The sequence below is a fragment of the Musa acuminata genome, chromosome BXJ3-1 (assembly GCF_036884655.1).
Source record: "Musa acuminata AAA Group cultivar baxijiao chromosome BXJ3-1, Cavendish_Baxijiao_AAA, whole genome shotgun sequence".
NCBI lineage: Eukaryota > Viridiplantae > Streptophyta > Magnoliopsida > Zingiberales > Musaceae > Musa > Musa acuminata.
The window spans coordinates 39,230,240-39,256,466 of NC_088349.1; the positions used below are offsets into that span (position 1 = coordinate 39,230,240).

The window sequence follows — 26,227 nt, forward strand, 5'->3', positions numbered from 1 at the left end:
CTGCCTAGTGCTCTTTGCTTGGATTTGCAAGAAATCTGCTAGTAACACCCACTACATATACGATATCCAGCCTTGTACATATCATCACGTATATTAAACTTCCAATTGCTGAAGCATAAGGAACCTTTTGCATCTTCGCCTTATCCTTATCACTTGACGGACTCTATTCTAACACAACTTGAAGTGACCTGCAAGTGGAGAACCAATTGGCTTTGTATTGCTTATACTGAACCTTTCCAATACCTTCTCGATGTATTTCTCCTGTGACAAAAAATCTTCTTATTTTTCCTATTATGGGAAATCTGCATGCACAGTATTTGCTTTGTTGGCCCCATGTCCTTCATTACAAAAGACTTACTTAGTTCTTTCTTCAACCTATCAATTGTAGACATATCTTTTCGAAGAATAAGCATGTCATTAATATAAAATAAGAGAATAATAAAATTCTCACCAAACCATTTGAAATACACATAATGATCTGAAACTATTCTTTTGTATCTATTTTCTGTCATAAATGAATCAAACTTTCTATAACACTATCTTGGAGCTTGCTTTAACCTATACAAGCTCTTCTTCAACTTACAGACAAAGTTATCTTTACCTTTAACTTTGAAGCCTTCTAGTTGCTCCAAATAAATTTTCTTCTCCAAATCACCATGAAGGAAAGCTGTCTTCATATCTAACTGCTCAACCTCTAAATCCTGACCAGCAGCAATACCAAGAGTAACACGAATAGAAGATATTTTAACAACAGGAGAAAAATCTCTTCAAAGTCAATATCTTTCTTTTGACCAAAGTCTTTCATAACCAATCTAGCTTTAAACTTTGGTTGAGAACAATATTCTTGAGTCTTCAACCTAAAAACCTATTTGTTCTTCAAGGCCTTCTTTCCCTTTGGTAGTAACACCAAATCATAAGTGTGGTTCTTCTAAAGAGCATCCATCTCTTCTTGCATAGCAACTAACTATTTCTTTTTCTGCTCACTTTCAATTGCTTCTTGATAACTCTCTAGTTCACTTGCATTAGTAAGCAACACATACTCATATGTAGAGTACCTTCTGGAAGGTTGACGTTGTCTAGAAGATCTTCTTAACTGAAGTTCTATGGGAAGTTGCTCTCCAACTTCTTCTTGCTCAACATGTCCTGCAGATAGATCAACATCAGGCTCTACATTATCTTCCTGCACATCTCCCACCCTGATATACTGGAGGAGTAATTGGGTCACAATCTACTAACCCTTCTGTAGAAGTCTTGGCTGGTGCCTTCTTCTCTAAATCCTCAAAGGTTTGATCCTCAAAGAAGACTACATCTTTGCTTCTAAACACCTTCTGCTTTTCTGGATCCCAAAACCTTTGAGGTCTAGCAATACCTCTCTCTTAGAAAAAGCTTGCAGTCCCTTCTCACTCATATGTTCTAGTCACCTATGCCACAACTCCATGCTGAAGTCTTTCTCTATGACATTTAACTGCTCAGCACAAGCTTTGGCCTGCAACCTATACAAAGTGTGATATTTCATTCCACTAGCTACAATAGGAGAACCTTTACTGAGCTTCCATTGCCCTCTGTAAAATCTACTATCATAATCTTCATCATCTAGTCTTCCAACTGAAATTAAATTCAATCTCAAGTCAACCATATGCCTCACATCCTTAAGCACCAACTTGTAGTCAAGGTTGGTCTTTAAATGGATATCACTCATGCTAATGATATCTGTCGTGCCATAGTTGCCCATCTTGACAACACCAAAATTTCCAGACTTGTAGGTAGCAAAAAACTCTCTTTGTGGTGTAGCATGATAAGAAGAACCTGTGTCAATCACCCACTCAAGATCCTAACATACACAAGAAAAAATATCATCAGAATGAGACAAAATCAAATAATCACCACCCTGCACTATAGCTGTAGTATTATCCTTTGACTCTGTAGACTCCACTTCTTTTTCTTTTTTCTTGCTCTTCTTAGGTTGCTTAGATTGATTCTTGTAATGTCCTTTCTCACCACAGTTATAACAAATAATATATTTTCTTAATTTTGACTTGCTTCTACCTATGCGTAAATTGCTTCTAGACTTTGACCTTCCTTTGTTCTCTGATATAAGTGTCTATGAATCATTCTGAGATGTTGCTAAATTCTTTCTTCTCAACTCCTCATTCAATAAACTGCTTGTTATTTGACTCATAGTGACAACACCTTCTGGCGTAGAATTACTAAAGAAAACCACTAGTGTCTCCCAACTTTCTAGTAATGAACTAAGAAGTAACAATGCCTGCAACTCATCATCAAGAGATATTTTATAGAGGATAACTGGTTAGTGATACTCTGCATTTCATTCAAATGCTCAGAAATAGAAGCACCCTCTCTATATTTTAGGTTGTTTTCTGATCAAAAAAGCTTTGTTATCAATTGTTTTTCTTTTATAGAGAACTTCCAACTTTTTTCAAAGAGAATATGCAGAAATTTCAGTTAGAAACATGGTGAAAGACACTGTCATCAAGCCACTATCGAATAAACCCAACTGTTTTTCGATCTAGCCTCTTCCACTCATCATTTGTCATAGTTGTGGGTTTTACACTATCCCCTTGTAAAGGTCCATACAAATATTTGCAATACAAGAAACACTACTGGCCTCCATGTTTAAATACAAAATTAAATCATCACAACCCTACTCTGATACCAGTTGATGGAATATAAAGTGAAACTAAACTTTTGTATATGAACAAATACTAGTAGGCTATAACACGCAACGGAATTAAATGGAATCATAATTAAATATAACACTAAGATTTACGTGGAAAACCCTTCCAATGTGAAGGGTAAAAACTACAGGATAAACTAGAGATAATCCACTATAAGAATAATGAATATACAAATCTCAATCTCTTGCCCAAAACCCTTGCAACAATCATAAGAGAATAACTATGATACAAGGATCATGTCACTATGCACAATATCTAAATTCTCCCCCAAATAATCACAGTAAGAATCTACTACAGATATGATCTAACCTAAGATGAAAATACTGCTACTAGATGATTGAGAACAATATATCTGTGTCGTCCTTATTTTCTTCCCTTCCTTTTTCTTATTTTTCTACCTTTTTCTCTTTTTTGAATCAAGATACTGCTGCAAAGATCTCCCCTGCTGCTACAGTTTTCTCCCTCGTTGCTACAGTTTTTCCTTCTCTTTTCGTAGCCCGCCACACCTCCCAATATGAATCTAGAATTTAGAGAAATAAAGGATGGGCTATGGACTGTTAAAGTTCACTATGGGCTAAACCTGATGGGCTGTCAGCCCAATAATAGCTTCACACACTTATCCACTATAACCTCGATGGCCCCTAGATTCGTGTTCAGTAATGCAATATTTCTCGGTGATCTCAAGGCTACTTTTGTAGTCGGAGAAGATGGGCCATGATGATGATGCTGTGTTGGAGAAATTAGATTATAATAGTGGTGTTGCAGCAAAGAATTCTAGATATACTGATGGTAGATATGCCAATAGTGGATTCACATGCCCAACATGTGACCGTCAATGCTGACTCGGTAGACGCCATTGTTCCTAGAAAAAAGGTTGTTGAAAACTTAGTATGACTTCTTAGTGCTCAATAGTCACCTGTTTTGATACCACGGTATCTCTGGAGTCCTCAATGCTTCTGCTATTGATGCCTTTGTATCAGATTTTAATTTTAATGTGCATGTTAGGAATAAAAATAGGTGACGTTCGAGGTTATCATCGAAAACTTTTTCATAGATCCAAAATGAATATGTTGAGAATTGATTCATGATAGTTATTTAGGTAATTATCATATTCTAAATAGTTATAGGCATATTCTAAATAGTGATTCATGATCTATAAGTTATCAGATAGTACCATGATAGGATTAGTTAGTTACCACTAGGTCCTATAGATAAGACCATAGTTACTGAAGCAAGGTAGAGTATGCACTTGAGAATATCTTGTAAGTGTTCTATGTCTTACCTCTTGTTTAATACTACATCGGTTTTCTTGATTGAAAGCATTCACTTTTAGTGACATCGTATTATTATGTTTTTATTTTTTCCTTACTTTTCCATGCCCAATATTTGTGGTATCAGAGCTAAGTTTCAATCTTAATTAGATATTACGATTTTCATTAGTAATTTCATGTCTCAACCCCTTATTCTCATCTTCTTAGGCAAATGCTATGAATTTTGGAATATCAAGATGAAAACTCTATTCAAGTCTTAAGATCTTTAAGACTTAATAGAGAATGGATACGCAGATCCAAATGAAGAAAACAGGCTAAGAGAGAATTGAAAGAATGACTCAAATGTATTATTTTTATTCAATAAGTTATACATGAGACAATATTCTCAAGAATTGTAGCAACAATAACATCAAAGCAAGCTTGATTGATATTTCAAAATGAATTTCAAAGCTCATCGAGAGTGATTACGATAAAATTTTAAACTCTTCGTCATGAGTTTGAAATTTTATTCATGAAAAATAATGAATTGGTGGAAAATTTTCTTTCACGGGTGATTGAAATTGTTAGTCAAATAAAATCTTATGGTGAACATCTTCATAATCATATAATTATTGTAAATGTTTTAAGAAATTTAACTCTGAGATTTGATTATATTTTTACCACAATTGAGGAGTCAAAAGATTTATCTATATTTTCATTTGATGAACTAATGGGTTCCTTGCAAGCACATAGAGCAAGGTTAAATAGGTCACTTGAGAAAAGTAAAGAAAAAACATTTGAAGTGGGAGTCTTCTACTTTAAAAAGAAGATAGCAATTCTTGGTGATGTTCAAGATAGCAAGTTCTGTATCATGCAAGCTAGCAATTTTTAAAGATATTCATGCATCATGAGTATTGTCTCTCTTGATATGTGTAAGATAACACTTTTGCATCTTCTTAAAATATGTAACTTAGCAAACATTGCTTCTATTGAGATTTACAAGATAACACTTTTGCTTCTCTTGAGATTAGCAAGCTAGCAAGTTTGCCTCTTTTCGTGATGTGCACGTTAGCAATTCTTTCTCCCCATTTGTCATTGGCAAAAAGAGGGGAATAACAATACAATAATATAATTTATTTCCCTTTACTTTAATCTTCAAATTATGACAAGAATAAATAACAAAGATGAAGAATCTAAGCCATGAATGTAAAAAAATCATATATAATTTTTGATAAATTTTTTCTTTTGTAAATAGAAAGCATGATAGGAAACGATCTTGATTCATAAAGAAATTCAAGTCTAAAAATCAAGAAATTAAGATCATGATTCGAAAAATGTATGGGAAGAATTTATGTATTTGGAATATCTAACATGTCTAAGTTTATCATTTAAGTTAGCAAATTTGGTTCTCTTAAGATGCTAGTTATTTTCTTTCCCCTTTTGTCATTGGAAACAGAAAGACGAAGGGAAAAACATAATGGTGTAAATGTTCAAGTCGTCACAAAAATACAAATGTGTCATATGAAAATTATGACATGAAAGATATTAATATCAGATCATGAATACCACAAGATATGATTTATTTCAACAAATCTCTTCTTTTATAAATGACAAAAAGAAACATAGGAGATTAAATGATATAATATCTTGATTCATGCATAAGAAATCTCAAGTTATAAGTCTCAAAAAATCAAGATAAAGCTCATTCAAATTCAAATCATCAAATCAAAATCATTTTCAAGAGATTCATAAAAAAATAGAGAGATAGATTTATTAATCTCTCCCCTTTATTTTTATCAATGATTCAATTATATTATGACATATACAAATCATAATTACAAAGGAGTATTGAACCATAAGAGAAAAAATCAATTTATGCATATAATGTTCCAAGCATCAAAGTATATTTTCTCAGGTTGTGGGTATCGAAAAATCAAGAGAAAAGAACTTATGATTTATTTTGATAAATATTCTCTTTGATAAAATGAAAGAATTATGATGAATGATCTTGATTTGCATAAAGTTTCAAAACATAATTATCAAGATCATAAATACTAAAAGACCAATGAAACATTTCGACAAATCTCCTTTTAAATAGAAAACAATCTTGATTCATTCAATAGAAAATTTAAATTATAATTACAAGAAATCAAGATCATAGCATCAATAAAGCTTCTCTTTAATATATAGCAAGTAGAATCATAGGAGAATAATGAAAAATCTTGATTCATATAAAGAGAATCTCAAGTTAAGAAATCAAGAGAAAAACCATGATTTATTTGGATAATTCTCAATAAGAAGATACGAGAACACATAATAATAGATCTTGATTCATAAACAATTTCAAGTTATAAATCTCGAGAAATCAATATCATGATTTCGATAAAACCCATTAAATTCAAATCATCAAAATCAATTTCATGGTTCACAAAATTCATAACATAAATAGATTCATTAATAAGGATCTCTAAGACCAAAACTTAATAAGATAGAGATTGAAAAAATTTTAAGAAATGTATTTGCTTTTTTTTTCATACAAGCATGCCTTTGCTAAATAAAAACATGCATCATCGTTTAAAACTAATGTGGGAAACAACTTTGAGCCGTGGCCTCGGGGTCGACGTAGCTCGGTTCGGGTCCGGACGACGGGGACCTCCCTGGGGTGTTCTTCAAGCCCGCTGAGGTGGTCAGGTGCGGTGTCCGATCGGGATGGTGTAGTTGTCTCCTCCGGGCAGGAACTCCTCGCCAGTGCATCCGGAGGGGACCTTCGGCTTCGCCCCTACACAAAGGTCGGGTCGAGGTGCTCGGCCCGACCCCTTCGACGATCAAGTTAGCAGATGTGGAGGGGGTTTTAGATAAAGAAATGTTTTTGTGTGTTTGTCCCTCCCCCTCTTCTCTCTCTGATGAACGAGAGGGTATTTATAAGGAAGCTTACTGCTTCCTAAGCTGCCCACTTGTAGGGGGCAAGTTGGTAGCATCTGGCTTTGTGTTGGCGTGGCGTGAAGAACTGAGCTTTGGTAGGATGTTAATGCACCTCGGTCGATGTTCCGGTCTGCATTGACCAGGTGTTGTTGCGTGAGGCGTCATCTGACGTCAGCCGAGTCTTATCATAATTACTATCCTCATTAAAAACCAAAAATATAAATTTCATCACGACAAAGATCGATAAGTCATAAATCACAAGAATCATCATGCATAAATTTGAAATATACACTCATTAAGCATTATCATTATGCATTATTAGATCATTAAGTATGGTTTCATAGAACATAAGGCATCTTTAATCAAAATCGAAAATCATCAATTTAGATACACATTATTTTTAAAAAAATATAGGATTAATCATTATATTTAAATCAAACATTTTGTTCCTTTATCATAAAACATACAATGTTCATGATCAGAAAATAAAAAGAAGCATGATATATTTTTTTATATTTTTTATGTTTTATTTTTTAATAACTAATTTAAAAACAACTCATGAAAAAGCATCAAGTAATTTCAAAATAAAATAAAGGAGTTTCATTTGAGTTGTTTACCTCATTGTCGAGAGTCATCGAAACGAAGTTCGTCGTCTCGTCTTCATCGGTTTGCTCCTCGTCTTCAGAGGCACTCGATTTGTCCAAAGTCATATTCTTCTTCTTTGAAAACTTCTTCTTTTTAAGTTCATTTTTATTCTTCAATTCTTGTTTCATGAACTTTCTGAAATTTTATAGTGAGAAGTTCAAAGTCATCATCATCATCACTTGAGTTATTACTCAAGTGGTATTCTAGTGTTCAAAGTGTCAAATCTGTCTTGTTCTTTGGAAGGCTGTTCTCATGTTCGTTTTGTTCATCATATTCATCATATGCATTATGCGCCATTTCATATATCATCAAAGAACCAAAAAGTTTTTCAAGAGAAAAATTATTGAGATCTTTTGCCTCTTGTATTGTAGTTACTTTCGGATCCCAACTCTTTAGAAGGGATCTTAATATCTTGTTAACAAGTTCAAAATTTGAAAAATATTTGCCAAGAGCTTTCAAACTATTAACGATATCGGTAAAGGGGGTGTACATGTCAACAATAGTTTTGCTCAGCTTCATTTGAAACAACTCGAAATCATGCATCAAAAAATTAATCTTTGAATATTTTACTCTACTAGTGCCTTCGTGTGTGGTTTCAAGAGTGTGCCAAATATCGAAAGTCATTTCATAAATAGAAACTCGATTAAATTTATTTTTGCTCAAAGCACAAAATAGAGCGTTCATAGCTCTAGCATTCAAAGAAAAAGTTTTCTTCTCTAAATTATTTCATTCGTTCATTGGAGTAGAAGACTTTTGATAATCGTTTTCAATAATATTCCATAAATTTAAATCTAAAGAAAGCAAAAAAACTCTCATTCAAGTTTTCCAATATGTATAGTCCGTCCAATTAAATATAGGAGGACGAACGATAGAAAAACCCTCTTGAAATCCGAAAAGAGTCATTTCTCTTGGGTGTTAAAACAAATAAGAAAAATCGTGGCTCTGATACCAACTGTTAGGAATGAGTCGGCACTAAGAGGGGGGGGTGAATTAGTACGGTAGATAAAATTATCGGTTTCGAAAAATCTCTTCGTTCGTTGAAAACCAGATCTGAAAGATAACTTGAAATCTTGTTCCTATATGTAGTGAAAGCAGTAGGCAAGTAAAGATTTAGTTTGCAGTAAAAGTAAATTGCACAAATAGAAATGCAAACCTTTTTACAGTGGTTCGGTCATCGTGACCGACATCTACTACATCGCTTCTTCTTCTGTCGAGGCCATTAGCATCCACTAATGATATTCCTTCAATGAGCGAAGATCAACTATCCTTAAATCTCGATTCTCCTTTTGACAAGTTCAGGAGAGAACCTTTAAAACCCCCTTCACTCCTCTCTTAAACAAGACTAACACTTAAGTTTTGAGAGGAGTTCACACAAAATTACAATAGCATTTTCTTTTCATTTTTACTCTTAGTTGTGTGTATGTTAACCAAGGATAAGAGGGGTATTTATAGGCCTCAAGTGGATTCAAACTTGGAGCCTAAAAATATCTCATCCCGGGTTTCCCAGGTTTTGACGGTACCACCGCCTATAGCATTGACACTGGGAGGTACCACCGCCCAGTCTAGTGGTACCACCACCTGACATAAGTCTCGGAGACTGTACTATGATGGTGCCACCTATTGGGTCACTATTTGAGCCTTGCACTTGGCCCAACACAATCCAAACTTGGACCCAATTGACCCCTAATTGGGTTGGCCCAATTTCAACCCAATTATGTGCTAATTGTGAATTTTAAGATATTTACTAAGCTAAATAAGTCTGTAAGTCTAGGTTTCTTCTGACGAGCTTCCGGTGAACTTCCGACGATCTCTCAGCAATTTTCCAACGGACTCCCGGCAAGCTCTTGGACTTCACGACTATCTTCTTGGTGAGTTTCGATGAGCTTCTTTGGCAAGCTCCTGAACTTCTCGGTCAATTCCGGTAGAACTTCCAACGAACGTCCGGACTTCCGACGAACTCTCGAACTCCCAACGAAATCTCATTTTGACTTTGAGACTTTATTTTGCTTTATGCCTTACTATCATAGTTAATCTTGTACACTTAAAACCTACTTCGATCTAGACAATTATTACAAAGCTTGAATCAAGTGTTATCTAGCATGTCATTGGTTTATCGACGCTTTATCCGATTATTCAGTGCATCATCCTCTCTTACAGCCTAATGCCCAATCAGTCAATTGACCTCCGTAACTCTGATTTCCTTAGCGCAATTTCTGCTCTTCTTGGCTCGATGTCCGAACCCATGGCCCGAAGCCTTCTGTCAATACGTTGACCGATCCTTCGACTCGACATCTAATCTTCTTACATGTTTTTCTTCAGCCCAACATGATTCTTCCTGCTTTAATTGTCTCTCCCTAATCGAAGCTTCCTGTGTCACTCAAAACGTAGATCAAATCATAAACACTATCAATTGGTTTCATCATCAAAATTTGAGATTCAACAAAAATAGCATATCTAAATGGAGATCTAGATGTGGAAATCTATATGGAACAACTTGAAGGACTCACAGAAACGGGGAAAGAAAGTTAGGATTATAAACTTAAAAAATCCATTTATGGGCTTAAATAAACTTTCAAATAATGGTATATAAAGTTTCATGATACTATTACTTCTTTCGGATTTAAGAAAAAGACTATTGATCAATGTATATACTTGAAAGTTAGTGGAAGAAAGTTTATTATATTGGTCTTATATGTGGATGATATTTTGCTTGCTAGTAGTGATCTTGATTTGTTGTATGAAACCAAGATGTTTCTTAGCAAGAATTTTAAGATTGTTGATATGAATGAGGTAGTCTATGTTATTGACATTGAGATATTTGAGGATAGATCTCAAGGATTACTATGATTGTCTTAGAAAGGATATATTAATTAAGTCTTAGAGAAATTTAATATGTAGCTTTATTTAACCAATAATACACCTATTACTAGAGGTGAAAAATTCAATCAAAACTAGTGTCCGAAAAATGACTTAAAAAAGAATCAAATAAAAGATATTCCTCATATATACATAGTTAGAAATCTATTATATGATCAAACCTATACAAAACCATATATCAGTTTTGCAATTACAATACTAGGTAAATACTAGAGCAACCCAAGAATGAAATATTGGAAAGCTGTAAAAAAAGTAATAAGATATCTATAAGGGATGAAAGATTATATACTCACATATAGGAGATTAGATCAGCTTGAAATGATAGGATATTCATATGTCAATTCTGTAAATTATCTAAATAGTAGAAAGTTCACTTCAAAATTTATATTCATGTTAGTTGGAGGGGTAATTTCTTAAAAAAATGTAAAGCAATCGCTTATTACATCATCAACAATGGAAGCTGAATTTATGGCATGCTTTGAGGCCATAAATCAAGCTTCATGATTGTGAAATTTCATCTCAAGACTTGGTGTGGTCAACTCAATTATCAAGTCGTTGAAGATATTTTGTGATAATACTATAATAGTTTTCTTCTCTAAAAATGACAAGTACTCTAGTGGTTCTAAGCACACCGAGATAAAGTACTTGGAAAGAGTCCAGAAACAACAAGTGTCAATTGAGAACCTGAGCACCACTATAATGATTGCTAATTCATTTACCAAGTATTTAAAGAACATGTTAGAATGGGACTTATGAGCAAGTCATAAGATAATGGGCCAAGTGGGAGAATATTATATTATGTGACCCTTTCTAATTGAATAAAATATATTATAGAATTGATTAGATTTTGATGAAAGTTATAGCCAATAGAAAGGAAGTCCATATTATAGTAGGATTCCTCAGGAGATGCCCTTGATGGGAGAAACTCTCCTAATTACTTATTGTAGACCTTTTATTCTTGTATATAAATAAACAAGACCTCCTAAGGACTAAACAAAGTGATGACATGACGTATGATGGAGGTGGATACATGATAGTCATTGAGAGATTACGGTTCCTCTGTTATCCTCTCTTGTCCCTAATCTATCAATCTAAGTAGTTCTGTGAAAGGATAGGAAGAGAGGAAAAGAAGAGTCTAGTTCTCTTTGCATATCAATATTACTATAATTTTTGAATCCGAAGATAGCGCCCTTGTAGATCTGATAAAGTTTCTTCTAGATGACATTAAAATGTATGCATCATAAATCCGATCTATTGTTATTTGATTTCATTCCTATCATTAAAGTTTTTCCTTTATTATGGTTTTATGCTTATATAGGCTCTTTATAAATCTCAAGGTGGATTAGGCATCAAAGATCTTTACATCATGACTCTAACGTAAAAGGATCACTTAATATTTGTCTACTCTCCTAGCCTTTAGGTTGATGTTGTTAAGGTGAAGTATTGATTCATTAACCCTTAGCAAATTCAGAGCATAGTTGGAATAGACGTCTATTCCTTTGAGCTCTTTGATAGAAGATAAGATTTTCCTAACTATATGAGAAAATTTCTCTATTCTGTTGAGGAAAATCCTCTATTCTGTTAGGGAAATCCTTCCTCCTAATTCCTATAAATAGGAGAGGGAATATGTTAATAGATTCAAGCTAAAGTTATTTCATTTCTACAATAAAGCTTCTTCAATTATTGTTCTTATCTTCTATTATTTCTATCATGGTATCAGAGCCGCTTGCCTAGAGCAAGCTCTCTTCTCGCTGCCAATTCATCATTGGTGTTGCCACTCTGCGCCAACGTCCGTTCCTTTCCGCTACGGCATCTCTAGTGCTGCTCATCAGCACTGTCCCACCTTTCTTCCTCGTTGTAGCTATTTTCTTTCCTCTCTTTCTTCCTCGTTGTAGCTATTTTCCTTCCTCTTTTGCTACAGCTTCCTCTTCCGCTACAGCTTCCTCCTCTATTGCAGTTTCCTCCTTTGCTATAGTAGCAACACTGCAACAATGCTGTAGATTTCTTCTCTACCGTCGCAGCCGTCGTAATCGCAACCACGACCAACGTCGTTGAGAAAAGCGAAGCTTCGCTCTTGCCTTCGACCAGCGACTAACGTCGTTGAGAAAAGTGAAGCTTCACCCTTTGGCTAGCGACCAATGCCGTTGCATTCCTAAGAGGCTCCGTGGTCAATCCTCATCTTCCTCACCGCGGTAGTCTTCGCTGATCTGTCAACATTCGGCAGACTTAAAGAGAATGAAGGGAACGCCTGTGCCATCACAGCAACAGCAATCGCAGCAACAGCAGCAGCGATCTACACTTATTTTACTCATGAAGCCTCTCGCTTGTAAACAATTCTTTGCATCGATCCAAGATTGGTATCCTTGTCAGGAGCACCATCTTGCGGGGGCATGATAGAAGATAAGATTTTCCTAACTATATGAGGAAATTTCTCTATTCTGTTGAGGAAAATCCTCTATTCTGTTAGGGAAATCCTTCCTCCTAATTCCTATAAATAGGAGAGGGAATATGTTAATAGATTCAAGCTAAAGTTATTTCATTTCTACAATAAAGCTTCTTCAATTATTGTTCTTATCTTCTATTATTTCTATCACTCTTGAACACCTAAGATTTGGTTTTATTAAATGTATTGGTAATGATCTTGATATTTGAGTTATGCACGTTTAACTGAATTCTCAATACTCATATTGCTTTCAAGCCTACCTACTGTGATAAAAGATATCTCCATAATTCTCTCATTGTTTTTATTTTAATTAGTTCTAATAGAAAATTAGATCTTGATATGCTTTGACTTTTGTTTAACCTTGACCTTAACCTTACCTGCAATATTACTAAAGTGGATAATCCGTTGAGCGACATTACTTTTGCCATTGGATGCCAAATAGTATAGGTATTCTTTCCTTGAAATCCAAATATTTTCTTTATTCTCTTTAGATTAGTATTTCTTGTAAGTATAAAAATTATAATTATAATTTCTTGTATAACAGAAACTGAAATCAAATAACAATATATCCAGATTTATGATTTATATATTTTAATATCATGTAAAAAGTTTTTATATGATCTACAAGCATATCATCATCTGATCTAATGGTTATAATAATACTGATTGAGAATTAGACTCGTCTTCTTCTCTCTTTTCATCATTCAAAGGGTTACTATAAGCGATAGATTATAAACTAAAAAAATTAAAAATAAATTTATAATCTTAATAACTAATTGTTTCATCCCTAAGAGATTATATTTGTTTATAGGTGAGAGTAAGGGATTTAGGATGGTAATTAGGAGAGTCCCTCCCATCAAAGTATCCTAAGAAATCCTACTATAATTGGATTTTTTTTATTGGCTGACAATCATAATCAAAATCTAATTAGATCTATAATATGTTATTTAATTATATAGTTTCACATAATCTAACATTCTCCTACTTGACCCAATAATTAACAAGATATAAAAAAATTAAAATTAAATAAATCAATCAAAATTTTGTTTGAAAATAATTTTATCTAATTGGATTTTAAAATTATTAAAATACATTTTATACATAACCATGAATTTTAAAAATAAGTTAATAAGTCTAATAAGTATAATAATACTACATTAAGTCTAACTATTAATACGAGTTATAACAATTATATATTATCAATATTATATTCCCTTCTATGTACTAATACTCATAGTCTTTCTTAATATAGTCCATAATAACTCTTATAATTTATTTGTCAAGGTAATCATGCTATTACATTCAATTATAATATAATATACATAAATAAAAATATAAACAAGATAGTAAAATTAAATAATTTTAATTATATAAATAAGAATATCAATTAAAATATCTACTCAAATATATTTCATCATATCCTTTATAGGTTACTCACAAACCCAATCATAAGAACACATACTTTTAAATATTTAGGCTGTAAGGCCTAAGTGAATATATTAATTAACAAAGTGAAACTCAAGTTTTTGATTGACACTAATTATTTTTGTACTTTCTTTGACCACCAAATACTTTATATCAATGTGCTTAAAACTACAAGATTGCTTGTCATTCTTAAAGAAGAAAACTACTATGATGTATCACAAAATATCTTCAATGACTTAATAATTGAGTCTGATAATACTAAGTCTTAAGATAAAATTTTTTTTTCTCTATAGGTCAACCTCAAATATATAGATGTTTCAGATTATGTTTCCTACCAGTCCATAACTCAAATAGAATTGATAGAACTAACTTACTAGAAACCATATTCAAGATATATATATAGGTATCCAAAGAGCTTCATCCCATGTTGACTCAAGTAGAAAAAAATAGCTCACCATGCTCCTAATCTTATTTATAAAAGTATAATTTTATTTTTCAGTAACATCATTTTGCTGTAGAATACCTTATAAGGCATACTAAGTATAAATATCCTATTTTTTTAAGTATCTAGCAAAAGGATTGAGATTTTGATTGAACTCATCATATCTTTTATAAAATTCATCACCCTTGTTAGACGTGGACTAATTTATCTTTTTTATCTAATTATCTTTTGACTTTATTTATATATATCTCAAGAGTATCAACAACTTGAGACTTTTCATTTATTAGATATACGTAGCTATATCTTGATATATCATATATAAATATGATGAAATACCTCTCTTCACTAAAATAGAAAATATGGAGTGATCCATAAATATCAGAATGAATAATATGATAGAGTTCTTTACTTCTTATGATATTTTTCTTTATATGTGTAGTTTACTTTCCCTTAATGCAATCTATGCAAACATTAAAATCAATGAAGTCTAAATATTTCAAAAGATTATCTTTTACTAATTTTTTAATTCATTCCTTGGAGATATGCCCCAAAAAGTTTGTATCACAAAATAAAAAAAATTTCATTATTGAAACTACATTTCAATTTGACATTTAATTGTAGGATCACTAATATCTTTACAAACTCAAAATTCAAATTATTATAAAAAATTTAAAAATTATTTTTATTGAATAATAAAATATATTGAGTTTATTGTTACTAAAAGAAAGATAATACCCTAACTCATCAATATAGATAGAGAAACTAAATTTTTAAAAATAGTAAAAAATAGTATGTGACTACAAGATATATCAAATAACCTATATATAGGCATAGGTGATAAGCTTCAATGATTATCACTTTCACTTTAAGACAATTTCCCATATTGATAACCCTTTCATGTTCTTTCAATTTTCAGGTTGAAAGAAATCCTTACATATTATTAGTAATATTAGTTGAAGTATCATAATTAATTCATCGAGTATTAAATTGAATCTTATATTGCTTGCAAGCAAGTGATAAGATAGACGACATAGGAAAACAAACCAACAACATAGATAGATCATTTATGCATTATAAATCAAAATCGAATAATACATTTTCACAAACGAAGAGTGTTAATAAACATATCTAAGATATTTGATTTCAAAAACATATCTCCGAAACTAATTGTAAGCATAAAAACTATAATTATGTCACTGTAATACAAAAAAATTTTAATTTTAGAATCTAAAATCAAATAAAGATATATCAAGATTTACGATGCATAACTTTCGATATCATTCAGAAAGACTTTATCTTATTTGTAGGCACACCATTGTCAAATCTGAGAGTTACAACAATATCGATCTATAAGGAGAACTAAACTCACATTCTTCTCTCTTCCTTTCCTTCAATGATCGCTCTAAACGATTGGTAAGGGATAAAGGGGGGACTAAGATAGATTGAGACTAAATCTATAATCTCAATAACTACTTATTTCATACTTAGGAGATCTTGTCCTTTTATAGGCAAGAGTAGAGGGTATAGGATGGTAATTAAGATAATCACTTCTATTAATGTCATCTCCTAAGAAATTATACTACAATTGAACTCCCTTTCTATTGGTTAAAAATCATAATTAGAATCTAATTAAATCTGTAATATATGTTATCTAATTAGATAGGGTTACATAATCTAACATTCTCCCACTTAGCCGATTAATTGATATGATATTAAAAAAATAAAATAAAAATAAATAATTAAAATTTTATTTAAAAATAATTTTACTCAATTAGATTCTAAAAATTTTAAAAAATATTTTATATTGGGTTATGAATTTTAAAAATAAGCTAATAAGTCAAATAAATATAACAATACTATATTAAATCCAACTACTAATATGAGTCATAACGGTTATATATTATCAATTTTATATTCTCATTTATATACTAATACAATTAGTCTTTCCTAATATAGTCTATAATGACTCTTGCAATTTGTTTTGTCAAGACAATCATATTATCACATTCAACTATAATATATATAATTATAAATATAAATATAAATATAAATAGGACAGGAAAAATAAATAAATTTAATCATGTAAATAAAAATATCAATTATAATGTCCACTCAAACATACATCACCATATCCTTTATAGGTTACTCACATACTGAATCATAATAATATGTTATTTTTGTTAGGATCAAGAGCACTAAGAGGGGGGGGGTGAATTAGTGCAGCGGAAAACCTTCTACGATTAAAATAAAAACTGCGTTCGTTCGATAAAAGTGATTTCGGTAAGAAAGCCGATTCGTAAATCACTTTAACTTTTGATTAAGCGAGATGTAGCAAAGATATAAATGCATTTTGCAGTTATGATTCAAATCAGATAGTGGGCGCAAACTGAAATATGATATTCGTATGAAAAAACTGATTTACGTCTAAATGCTGATTTGTAAATCACTTGATTAAGCGAGATGCAGTTAAAGCAAGGATATAAAGGCAGTTTGCAGTTATGATAGAAATCAAAATGTAAACGCAAACTGAAATATGATGATCGTACGATAAAACTGATTTACGTCTAAACGCCGATTCGGAAAGTGCAAAGCTTGAAACCCGATCGTATATGCGCAGAAAGCAATAAGCTTTTGAGGAGGTTTGCAGTAAAGATAATATGCTCAAAGTAAATGCAAACCGAGATTTAGAGTAGTTCGGTCAATCTTGACCTACTCCACTTTTGGCTTCCTCCACCGACAAGGTCACCGACGTCAACTAGAGGCCTTCAATAGGCGAAGGCCAATCACCCTTTTACAGTTTCACTCCTTTTGATGGGCTTAGGAGACAACCCTTATAGAATTTTTTCTCCTCTCTTTAAAACTCAGAACTTGGAAGAAAAGAGGGAAAAGGACTTTTGGCCTTTACAATAATTTTGAGCTCTAAAAATCACAGAATAAGATCAGGATTTTGGTGTGTTTTAAGCACTCTTTCAGTGCTGAATGGATGGGGTATTTATAGGCCCCAACCCAATTTGAATTTGGAGCTCAAAACTGTCAATTCCCGGAATTCCGGGATCTGACGGTTGCACCTCCTGACTGAGGCAGTTGCACCGCTTGGCAAAGCTCGAAGACTGAGCCTCTGGGCGGTGCCACCTCCTGTCAGGGGCGGTTGCACCTCCTGCCAGAGCTCGAAGACCGAGCTCAAGCGGTGCCACCGCCTGACTGAGGCGATTGCACCTCCTGCCAGAGCTCGAAGACCGAGCTCAGGCGGTGCCACCTCCTATCAGGGGAGGTTGCACCGCCTAGTCTCGCTCGGAGACTGAGCCCAAGCGGTGCCACCTCCTGGCTGGGGCAGTTGCACCACCCAGTCTCGCTCGGAGACTTAGCCCAGGCGGTGCAACCTCCTGGCTTGGGCGGTTCAACCGCCTGGCAGAAATCAGAGTCCGAATAGGTTGATCCATTCGGCCCAATTTGGGTTTTTCAGGGGCCCAATTACCCCAAGATTAAGTTAATGGGATCACCTCCCATTTCCAACTTAATCATTGTGCTAACTACGATATTTCCTAAGACATTTACTGCAACTTGCTCCGGTGCGTCAATCGCTTCTTCCGGCGAGCTTCCGGCGAACTTCCGTCGATCATCCGATGAACCCTCGGTGATGCTCTTGCGGACTTCCGGCAAACTCCTGGACTTGCGACGATCCACTTGGCGAGTTCCGACGAGCTTCTTTGGCAAGCTCATGGACTTCTCGGATTTGTTCCCGCAAAACCTCCGACGATTGTCCGAACTTCCGTCGAACTCTCGAACTCCCAACGTGATCATTGTCTTGACTCCGGCGCAACTCCTACTGCATATCTTTCTTCCATCGTAGTTAATCCTACACACTTAAAACAAAACTTCGATCGAGACAATTAATCCTAAGCAATTAACTAAGTTGTCCGGCATGTCATTGGTCCCTCGACGCTTCGTCCGATTCTTCGGCGCATCGTCCTCTCCTGCATCCTATTGCCCAATCGGCCAGTTGACTCTGCAACTCCGATATTCTTGGCACATACCCGCTCTTCTTGGTCCGATGCCCGAGTCCACGGCCCGAAGCCTTCTGTCGATACATCAACCGATCCACCGGCCCGACGTCCAATCTTCTGACATGTTCCTCCGGCACAACATGATTTTCCTGCTTTAATTGTCTCATCCTGATCGAAGCATCCTACGTCACTCAAAACGTAGATTAAATCATAAACATATATTAAGTAGTTTCATCATCAAAATACGAGATTCAACAATTTTAAATACTTTAGGCTATAAGACCTCAATGAATAGATCGACAATCAATATAGTAAAACTCAAGTTCTTAATTGATACTAATTATTTTTGAACTTATTCTCTAACTATCAAGTAATTTATCTCAATGTGTTTGGAATTACTAGAGTACTTCTCATTCTTAAAAAAAATTACTCTGGTATATGATACTAGCGTGATGCAGAATGGGGGTAAAGTAGAATATAACTCGAAAGAAAACCAATAGTATAATTTTTTCGGATGGAAAATGTACGAACTCAATAAAATCGAAAAACAGCTCACCACCCAGTTCAAAATCACAAAGGGATATAGAAAGTTCACCACCCTAAGGAAATTAAACAAGGATATAGAACTGAAGATAAAAGACTCACCACTCAAGGAAGCATCCAAAAGATACAAAATTTAAGCGAGAAGTCTAAGAGAGCTTCTGCAAAATATCATCAGTTTCTAAAGTGCTTTCTAAGTCTTCAACACCAAAATAAATACTAGTGCATGAAACAACCCTTCATGCATAGGAAATTTTGAAATTAACTCTTTACAACTACAAACCAACTCCTTTAATACATTCCTTGGTCTTGAAGAAATGTTCACAATTACTAACTAACTCCTTTAATGTATTTCTTTATCATGAAGAAAAGTACCTTGAAACAGCTTTAACTTTATACAGGGAATATGCTGATGAGCTGTCATATTTGAGTGGGCTGAGTTGAAGATTATGAAGCATCATTGTTGGCTAAAAAAAATATCATATCATAATCAAGATTCATATGATCAGATTGTGGTAAATTAGATACTCCCGTGTCAGTATATTATAAAATATCTTCAACAACCTAGCAATTAAGTCTAACTATACCAAGTCCTAATATACAATTTTACAGTTATAAAACTTGAATAGTGACCTCAAAGCATGCCATAAAGTTAATTTCTACTATTGATAATATAATTTATATTATATTATTCTTATAAATTATCCCTCCAACTAATATAGATATAAATCATAAAGTGAACTTCTTATTATCGAGGTAATTTATAAAATTAATATCTAAAAATATTATTTTTTTAAGCTAATCTAATTTTTTTTTATAATATGATTATATAATTTTTCATCCCCTGTAAATATTTCATTACTTACTTTGCAACTTTCCAATATTCTATTCCTATGTTGTTTGGTATCTATTCAATATTCTACTATAAAATTGATATTTGATCTCATACAACATAATAAATATTATTCATTTGATTTCTTTCTAAGTCATTCTTAAAACATTTATTTTGATTGAATATTTCACTTTTAGTAATAGGTGTATCATTAGTTAAATAAATGTGCATACTAAATCCTTCCAAGACTTGATCAATATTTTCTTTTTGAAATAGTCTTACCAATCATTAAGATCTATCTATTAATATCTAAATATCAATAATATAAGCTGTCTCATTTATATCAACTATCTTAATATTCTTAGTAAGAAAAATTTTAATTTCATATAGTAAACTAAGATCATTATTGACAAGCAAAATATCATTAACAAATAAAACTAATATAATAAACTTGCTCTCCTGTTCTTTAGATATATACATTGATTAACAGTAATTTTTCTTGGATATATCAATGAAAGTAATAATATCATGAAACTTTATATATCAATGTCTAAAAACTTATTTAAGGCCATAAATAGTTTTCCTAAATTTGTAAGTCTAACTTTCTTTTTCCTTTTTTTGAATCATTTAAGTTATTCTATGTAGATTTTTTCATCTAAATTCTCATTCAAAAATGTTGCTTTCATATCTATCTAATGTAACTCAAGATCATAATGAGCTCCTACTATTATGATGATCCTCAATGAGTCTATTTAAAAACTAAAGAAAAAGTCTCATTATAGTCGATTCTTTTCTTTTGAGAAAAGACTTTGGTCACATGTCTAGTTTTATATCGTTCGATATGATCCCTTGGGTCATGTTTGTCTCAAAGATTTATTTGCAACTAACTCTTTTATAGTTATTGAATAATTCAACGAGTTCCTATACACTATTCTGGTTTATAAGATAGCAAATAAATAGATACGCAAACCTCAAACTTGAGCCGAGCTCTGATACCAAATGATGGAAATCTTCAACTTAGCAACCATATACCCCGATAGCTAAAGAGCTATGATACATATGGAATGCAAATTGACCTCCTCCAACGATTTGAAACAAGATGGATCGTTCAAGATTGAAGTTAGGAAAACTATTCTAATCACATAATCAATGAAAATTTGATGAAGTAATTAGAATAGTACTTTGATTCCCTTAAAACGCCACAAACTAAAAAGCTTGATAAGTTGAAAGGAAAAACAAAGATTTTTCTTGGGTTTTGAACGCCACAAACAGAAATGCTTGATAAGTCCAAAGTTCATGCAAGAACTTAAAAACAAAACACTCACCGGTGTTGTAAGTTGAATATACTTCTCCAATATGTGTGCTCTTACAAAGAGAGTTAGCCTTGTTTATATAGTACAAAGGCCAAGTATAAAGGGAATGAATATATTAAATGACATTTATATTCCTAATGCATGAATGTAGATTACTCATGAATCTACATTGAATTGTTTTGAATAATTATTCATGAATAAACACACAATTCCTAATATGGTCCAATATGGCTGAATGACCTTTATTCTTCAAAGATGGCTAAAAATTCATCCTTCTCTCAAGGTTGGAATTTCTCTTCATGATTTTGACTTATTTGAATCAGGTTGATTATTTTAGGCTCTTCTTGTATCCATAGAACCTTGACCAAGTTTTGACTAGCTTGCTCCTTCCAAATGTCTTCTAATAAACAAGTTAAGGCTTCTTTCATCCTTTTAGATTTCGCTCTTGTCATTGGTCCTCGATGAATAGTTAAAGGGTCTTTGGCAGAATTATAATCAACTTGCTCATTCATATCATTCCCCCTTTCCTTGAAAGGATTCGTCCTCGAATCAGTGTCTTCATCACCAGCATCAAACAAAGATAAATCAGAAACATTGAAGGTTGCACTAACATTACCATACTCACCCGGTAGTTCCAACTTGTATGCATTGTCATTGATTTTTTGAGAGACTCGAAATGGACCATCTCCTCTTGGCATTAGTTTATACTTCCTTTGGTTAGGAAATCTTTCCTTCCTCAAGTGTAACCAAACCCAATCACCAGGTTCAAATACTACTTGCTTTCGGCCTTTGTTGTGTTGTTTCTCATATTGTAGAGTTTTCTTTTGAATTTGTATCTGGACCCTTTCATGCAATGCTTTGACAAAATCAGCTTTTTGCTTACCATCCAAATTGGCCTTTTCCAAAGGTAAAGGTAGCAAATCCATAGGAGTTAATGGATTGAACCCGTATACAACTTCAAATGGGGAATGGTTTGTTGTAGCATGTACACTTCTGTTATAAGCAAACTCCACATGTGGCAAACATTCCTCCCAATTTTTCAAATTCTTTTGAATTATGGCTCTCAAAAGTGTTGATAAAGTTCGATTTACCACCTCCGTTTGTCCATCTGTTTGTGGGTGACAAGTGGTTGAATACAATAGCCTTGTACCCAACTTGCTCCAAAGTGTTTTCCAAAAGTGGCTAAGGAACTTCACATCTCTATCACTCACAATTGTCTTTGGAATGCCATGTAATCTTACAATTTCTTTGAAAAACAGCCCCGCAACATGTGTTGCATCATCTGTTTTGTGGCAAGGAATAAAATGTGCCATCTTGCTAAACCTGTCAACAACAACAAAAATAGAATCTCTCCCTCCTTTTGACCTTGGTAAACCCAAGACAAAGTCCATGGATATATCAACCCAAGGCTCACTAGTTATAGGAAGAGGAGTATACAATCCATGAGGCATTACTTTAGATTTAGCTTGTTTGCAAGTAATGCATTTCTTACATAATCTCTCAACATCTCTTTTCATATGTGGCCAAAAGAAATGATCACTTAACATATCTAAAGTTTTTCTAATCCCGAAATGCCCCATTAAACCTCCACTATGTGCCTCTCTCACAAGTAATTCTCTCATTGAACATTGAGGAATACACAACTTATTTTCTTTGAAAAGAAAATCATCATGCTTGAAGAACTTATCAAAACCCCCTTTCTCACATGCCCCATAAACATTAGCAAAATCATGATCAGAATTATATAAATTTTTAATATACTCAAAACCCAATAATTTTGCATCAAGTTGAGAAATTAGAGCATACCTTCTAGAAAGAGTGTCGGCAACCACATTTTCCTTACCTTGTTTATACTTGATGATGTATGGAAAGGATTCAATAAACTCCACCCATTTTGCATGCCTACGGTTTAGTTTTCCTTGTCCTTTGAGATATTTCAAGGACTCATGATCGGTGTGTATAATGAATTCCTTATACCAAAGATAGTGCTGCCATGTCTCTAACACTCTTACTAAAGCGTAAAACTCCTTGTCATATGTTGGGTAGTGAAGACTTGCTCCACTTAGCTTCTCACTAAAGAATGCAATGGGTCTGCCTTCTTGCATTAAGACTCCTCCAATTCCTATTCCACTCGCATCACACTCAATCTCAAAAGTTTTAGCAAAGTTCGGTAAAGCAAGCAAAGGTGCTGAACAGAGTTTGTCTTTAAGCAAATTAAAAGCATCATCTTGTTTTTCACCCCATCTAAATCCCATATTTTTTTTTATGCATTCAGTTATTGGTGCAGCAATTGTAGAAAAATCCTTAATGAATCTTCTATAAAAGCTAGCAAGACCATGAAAACTTCTAACATCACTAACACTGGTAGGTTTTGGCCACTCCCTAATTACTTTCACTTTTTCTTGATCAACATGTATTCCTTTATCATTAACAACATATCCAAGAAAAGTAATTTTATTAGTGCAAAAAGTGCATTTCTTTATATTAGCATATAACTTTTCTTTTCTAAGCACGTCAAAAATAGCTTTTAAATGTGTTACATGCTCATTTAAACTTTTGCTATACACAAGTATATCATCAAAATAAACCACTACAAATTTTCCAATGTAAGCACGTAAAATATGATTCATCAATCTCATGAAAGTACTAGGTGCATTAGTTAGGCCAAAAGGCATAACCAACCATTCATATAAACCATGTTTAGTTTTAAAAGCGGTTTTCCATTCATCACCTTCATGCATTCTTATTTGATGATATCCAGATTTTAAATCAATTTTTGAAAACACACAAGAACCATACAATTCATCCAACATATCATCTAGCCTAGGAATAGGATGTCTATACTTTACCGTGATTTTGTTGATGGCTCGGCAATCAACACACATTCTCCATGATCCATCCTTTTTAGGCACCAACAGAACAGGAACTGCACACGGACTCATGCTTTCTCGCACATACCCTTTTTTCATAAGCTCACTTACTTGTTTTTGGATTTCCTTGGTCTCTTCGGGGTTGCATCTATATGCTGGCTTATTTGGTATGCTTGCACCTGGAATGAAATCAATTTGATGCTCAATTCCTCTAATTGGTGGCAAACCATTAGGAATTTCTTCGGGAAAGAGATCCTCATTTTCCTGCAAAAGATCAACAATAACACTAGGCAAACTCTTGTCAATTTTGTTAGAAGCAATCAGAACATCCTTGTACATAAGTACAAGTAAGGGCTGCCTCATGGTTAAGGCTTTCTTCACATCACTCATTTTGGCATAAACACTCATTTTTCTTTCACTCAAACTTTCTTTGTTTTCTCTCCCCTTGTATTTCCCAATACTCTCATTTTTATTTTTTTTTATAAGTATACTCTCATTTTTATTACTCAACTCATCATTTTCTTTTTTCTCCCTTTCTTTTTCCCTCCCCAAAGTTTTGGTTAATGAAGACTCAAGCTCCTCATATTGTTGTTTTATGCGCATTTGGTCCTCAAAAATTGTCTTTGGAGGCAAAGGTCCAAGCTGATATTTCTGTCCATCTATGATCAAAGAATAACGGTTCTTGAATCCATCATGTATTACCCTTCGATCGTATTGCCATGGTCTCCCCAATAACATATGACTAGCATACATAGGTACCACATCACACCAAACTTCATCCTTATATCTACCAATTGAAAAGGAAATTAACACTTGTCGATTTACCTTTACTATACCACTATCATTCAACCATTGTAACTTGTACGGTTTTGAATGCTTGATAGTAGGTAATTTCAGTTTCTCCACGAGCAAGGTGCTTGCCACATTTGTGCAACTTCCACTATCAACAATCACATTACACAACTTGTTAGCAATCAAACAATGAGTATGAAACAGATTTTCACGTTGTTCACCATGTTCATCATTTTCATTTTGCAAACTAAGTATGCGTTGAACAACTAGATTTTCACCTTTAGCATACTCTATATCACTAGTATCCTCTAGAATGTCTTCATCATCATCTTTCTCACTTTCAGATTCTACAATTCCATCCCTCATGATCATAACTCTTTTATTAGGACACTCGCGTGCCACATGTCCATGCCCAAGGCACTTAAAACACTTAATACCTCTAGTTTGATTAGGTAGATTCTCACCTTTACCCTTGTTGCCTAATTCATTTCTACCTTTAGTCTCATCAATTTTAGGCTTAACAATGGGTTTATCATCCTTTTTACTCCAATTCGGTTTCCAAGAAGAAGAAGAACCCGAATAAGATTTTGAATCATACCTTGTGCCTTTTCTTTTGAGTTGCCTCTCAATCTTCATGGCCACATTCACCATATCTTCAATCTCCACATAATGTTGCAATTCTACAAGATCAGCAATGTTCTTGTTTAATCCACTTAGGAATCGAGCCATGGTGGCCTCACGATCTTCATCCACATTAGCCCTTATCATGGTTATCTCCATCTCCTTGTGATACTCATCAACACTCATGGAACCTTGTGTCAAGGTTTGCAGCCGTTGATGCAAATCCCTATAGTAATAGCTAGGGACAAATCTCCTCCTCATGATTTGTTTCATCTCCAACCAAGTCTCCACAGGCCTTTCACCATTTCTACGCCTGTCTTTACACAATTGATCCCACCAAACAATAGCATAATCAAAAAATTCAACAGCGGCTAATTTTACCTTTTTCTCTTCAGAGTAGTTGTGACATTCAAATATCATCTCCACTTTTCGTTCCCACTCCAAATAGGCATCTGGATTATTCTTCCCTTGAAAAGAAGGAATTTTCATTTTGATGCTGCCTATGTTTCTGTCCACACCATCAAAACGTCCTCTCCTAGTTTGTCTTCTAGGATT

General features: G+C 33.6%; 1 protein-coding gene across 1 annotated transcript; it reads right to left on the bottom strand.

Annotated features, from left to right (window-relative positions):
• Nucleotides 1-536: 536 nt before the first annotated feature.
• Nucleotides 537-26,192, bottom strand: LOC135629274 (uncharacterized). Its single transcript, XM_065136450.1, has 6 exons — nucleotides 24,962-26,192; nucleotides 24,277-24,523; nucleotides 23,192-23,829; nucleotides 22,293-23,062; nucleotides 21,794-22,142; nucleotides 537-701 (listed from the first exon to the last, which is right to left on the bottom strand). Exons 1-6 carry the CDS (start codon nucleotides 26,159-26,161, stop codon nucleotides 537-539), a joined length of 3,369 nt encoding a protein of 1,122 aa, XP_064992522.1. The 5' UTR covers nucleotides 26,162-26,192.
• Between the last annotated feature and the right edge of the window lie 35 nt (nucleotides 26,193-26,227).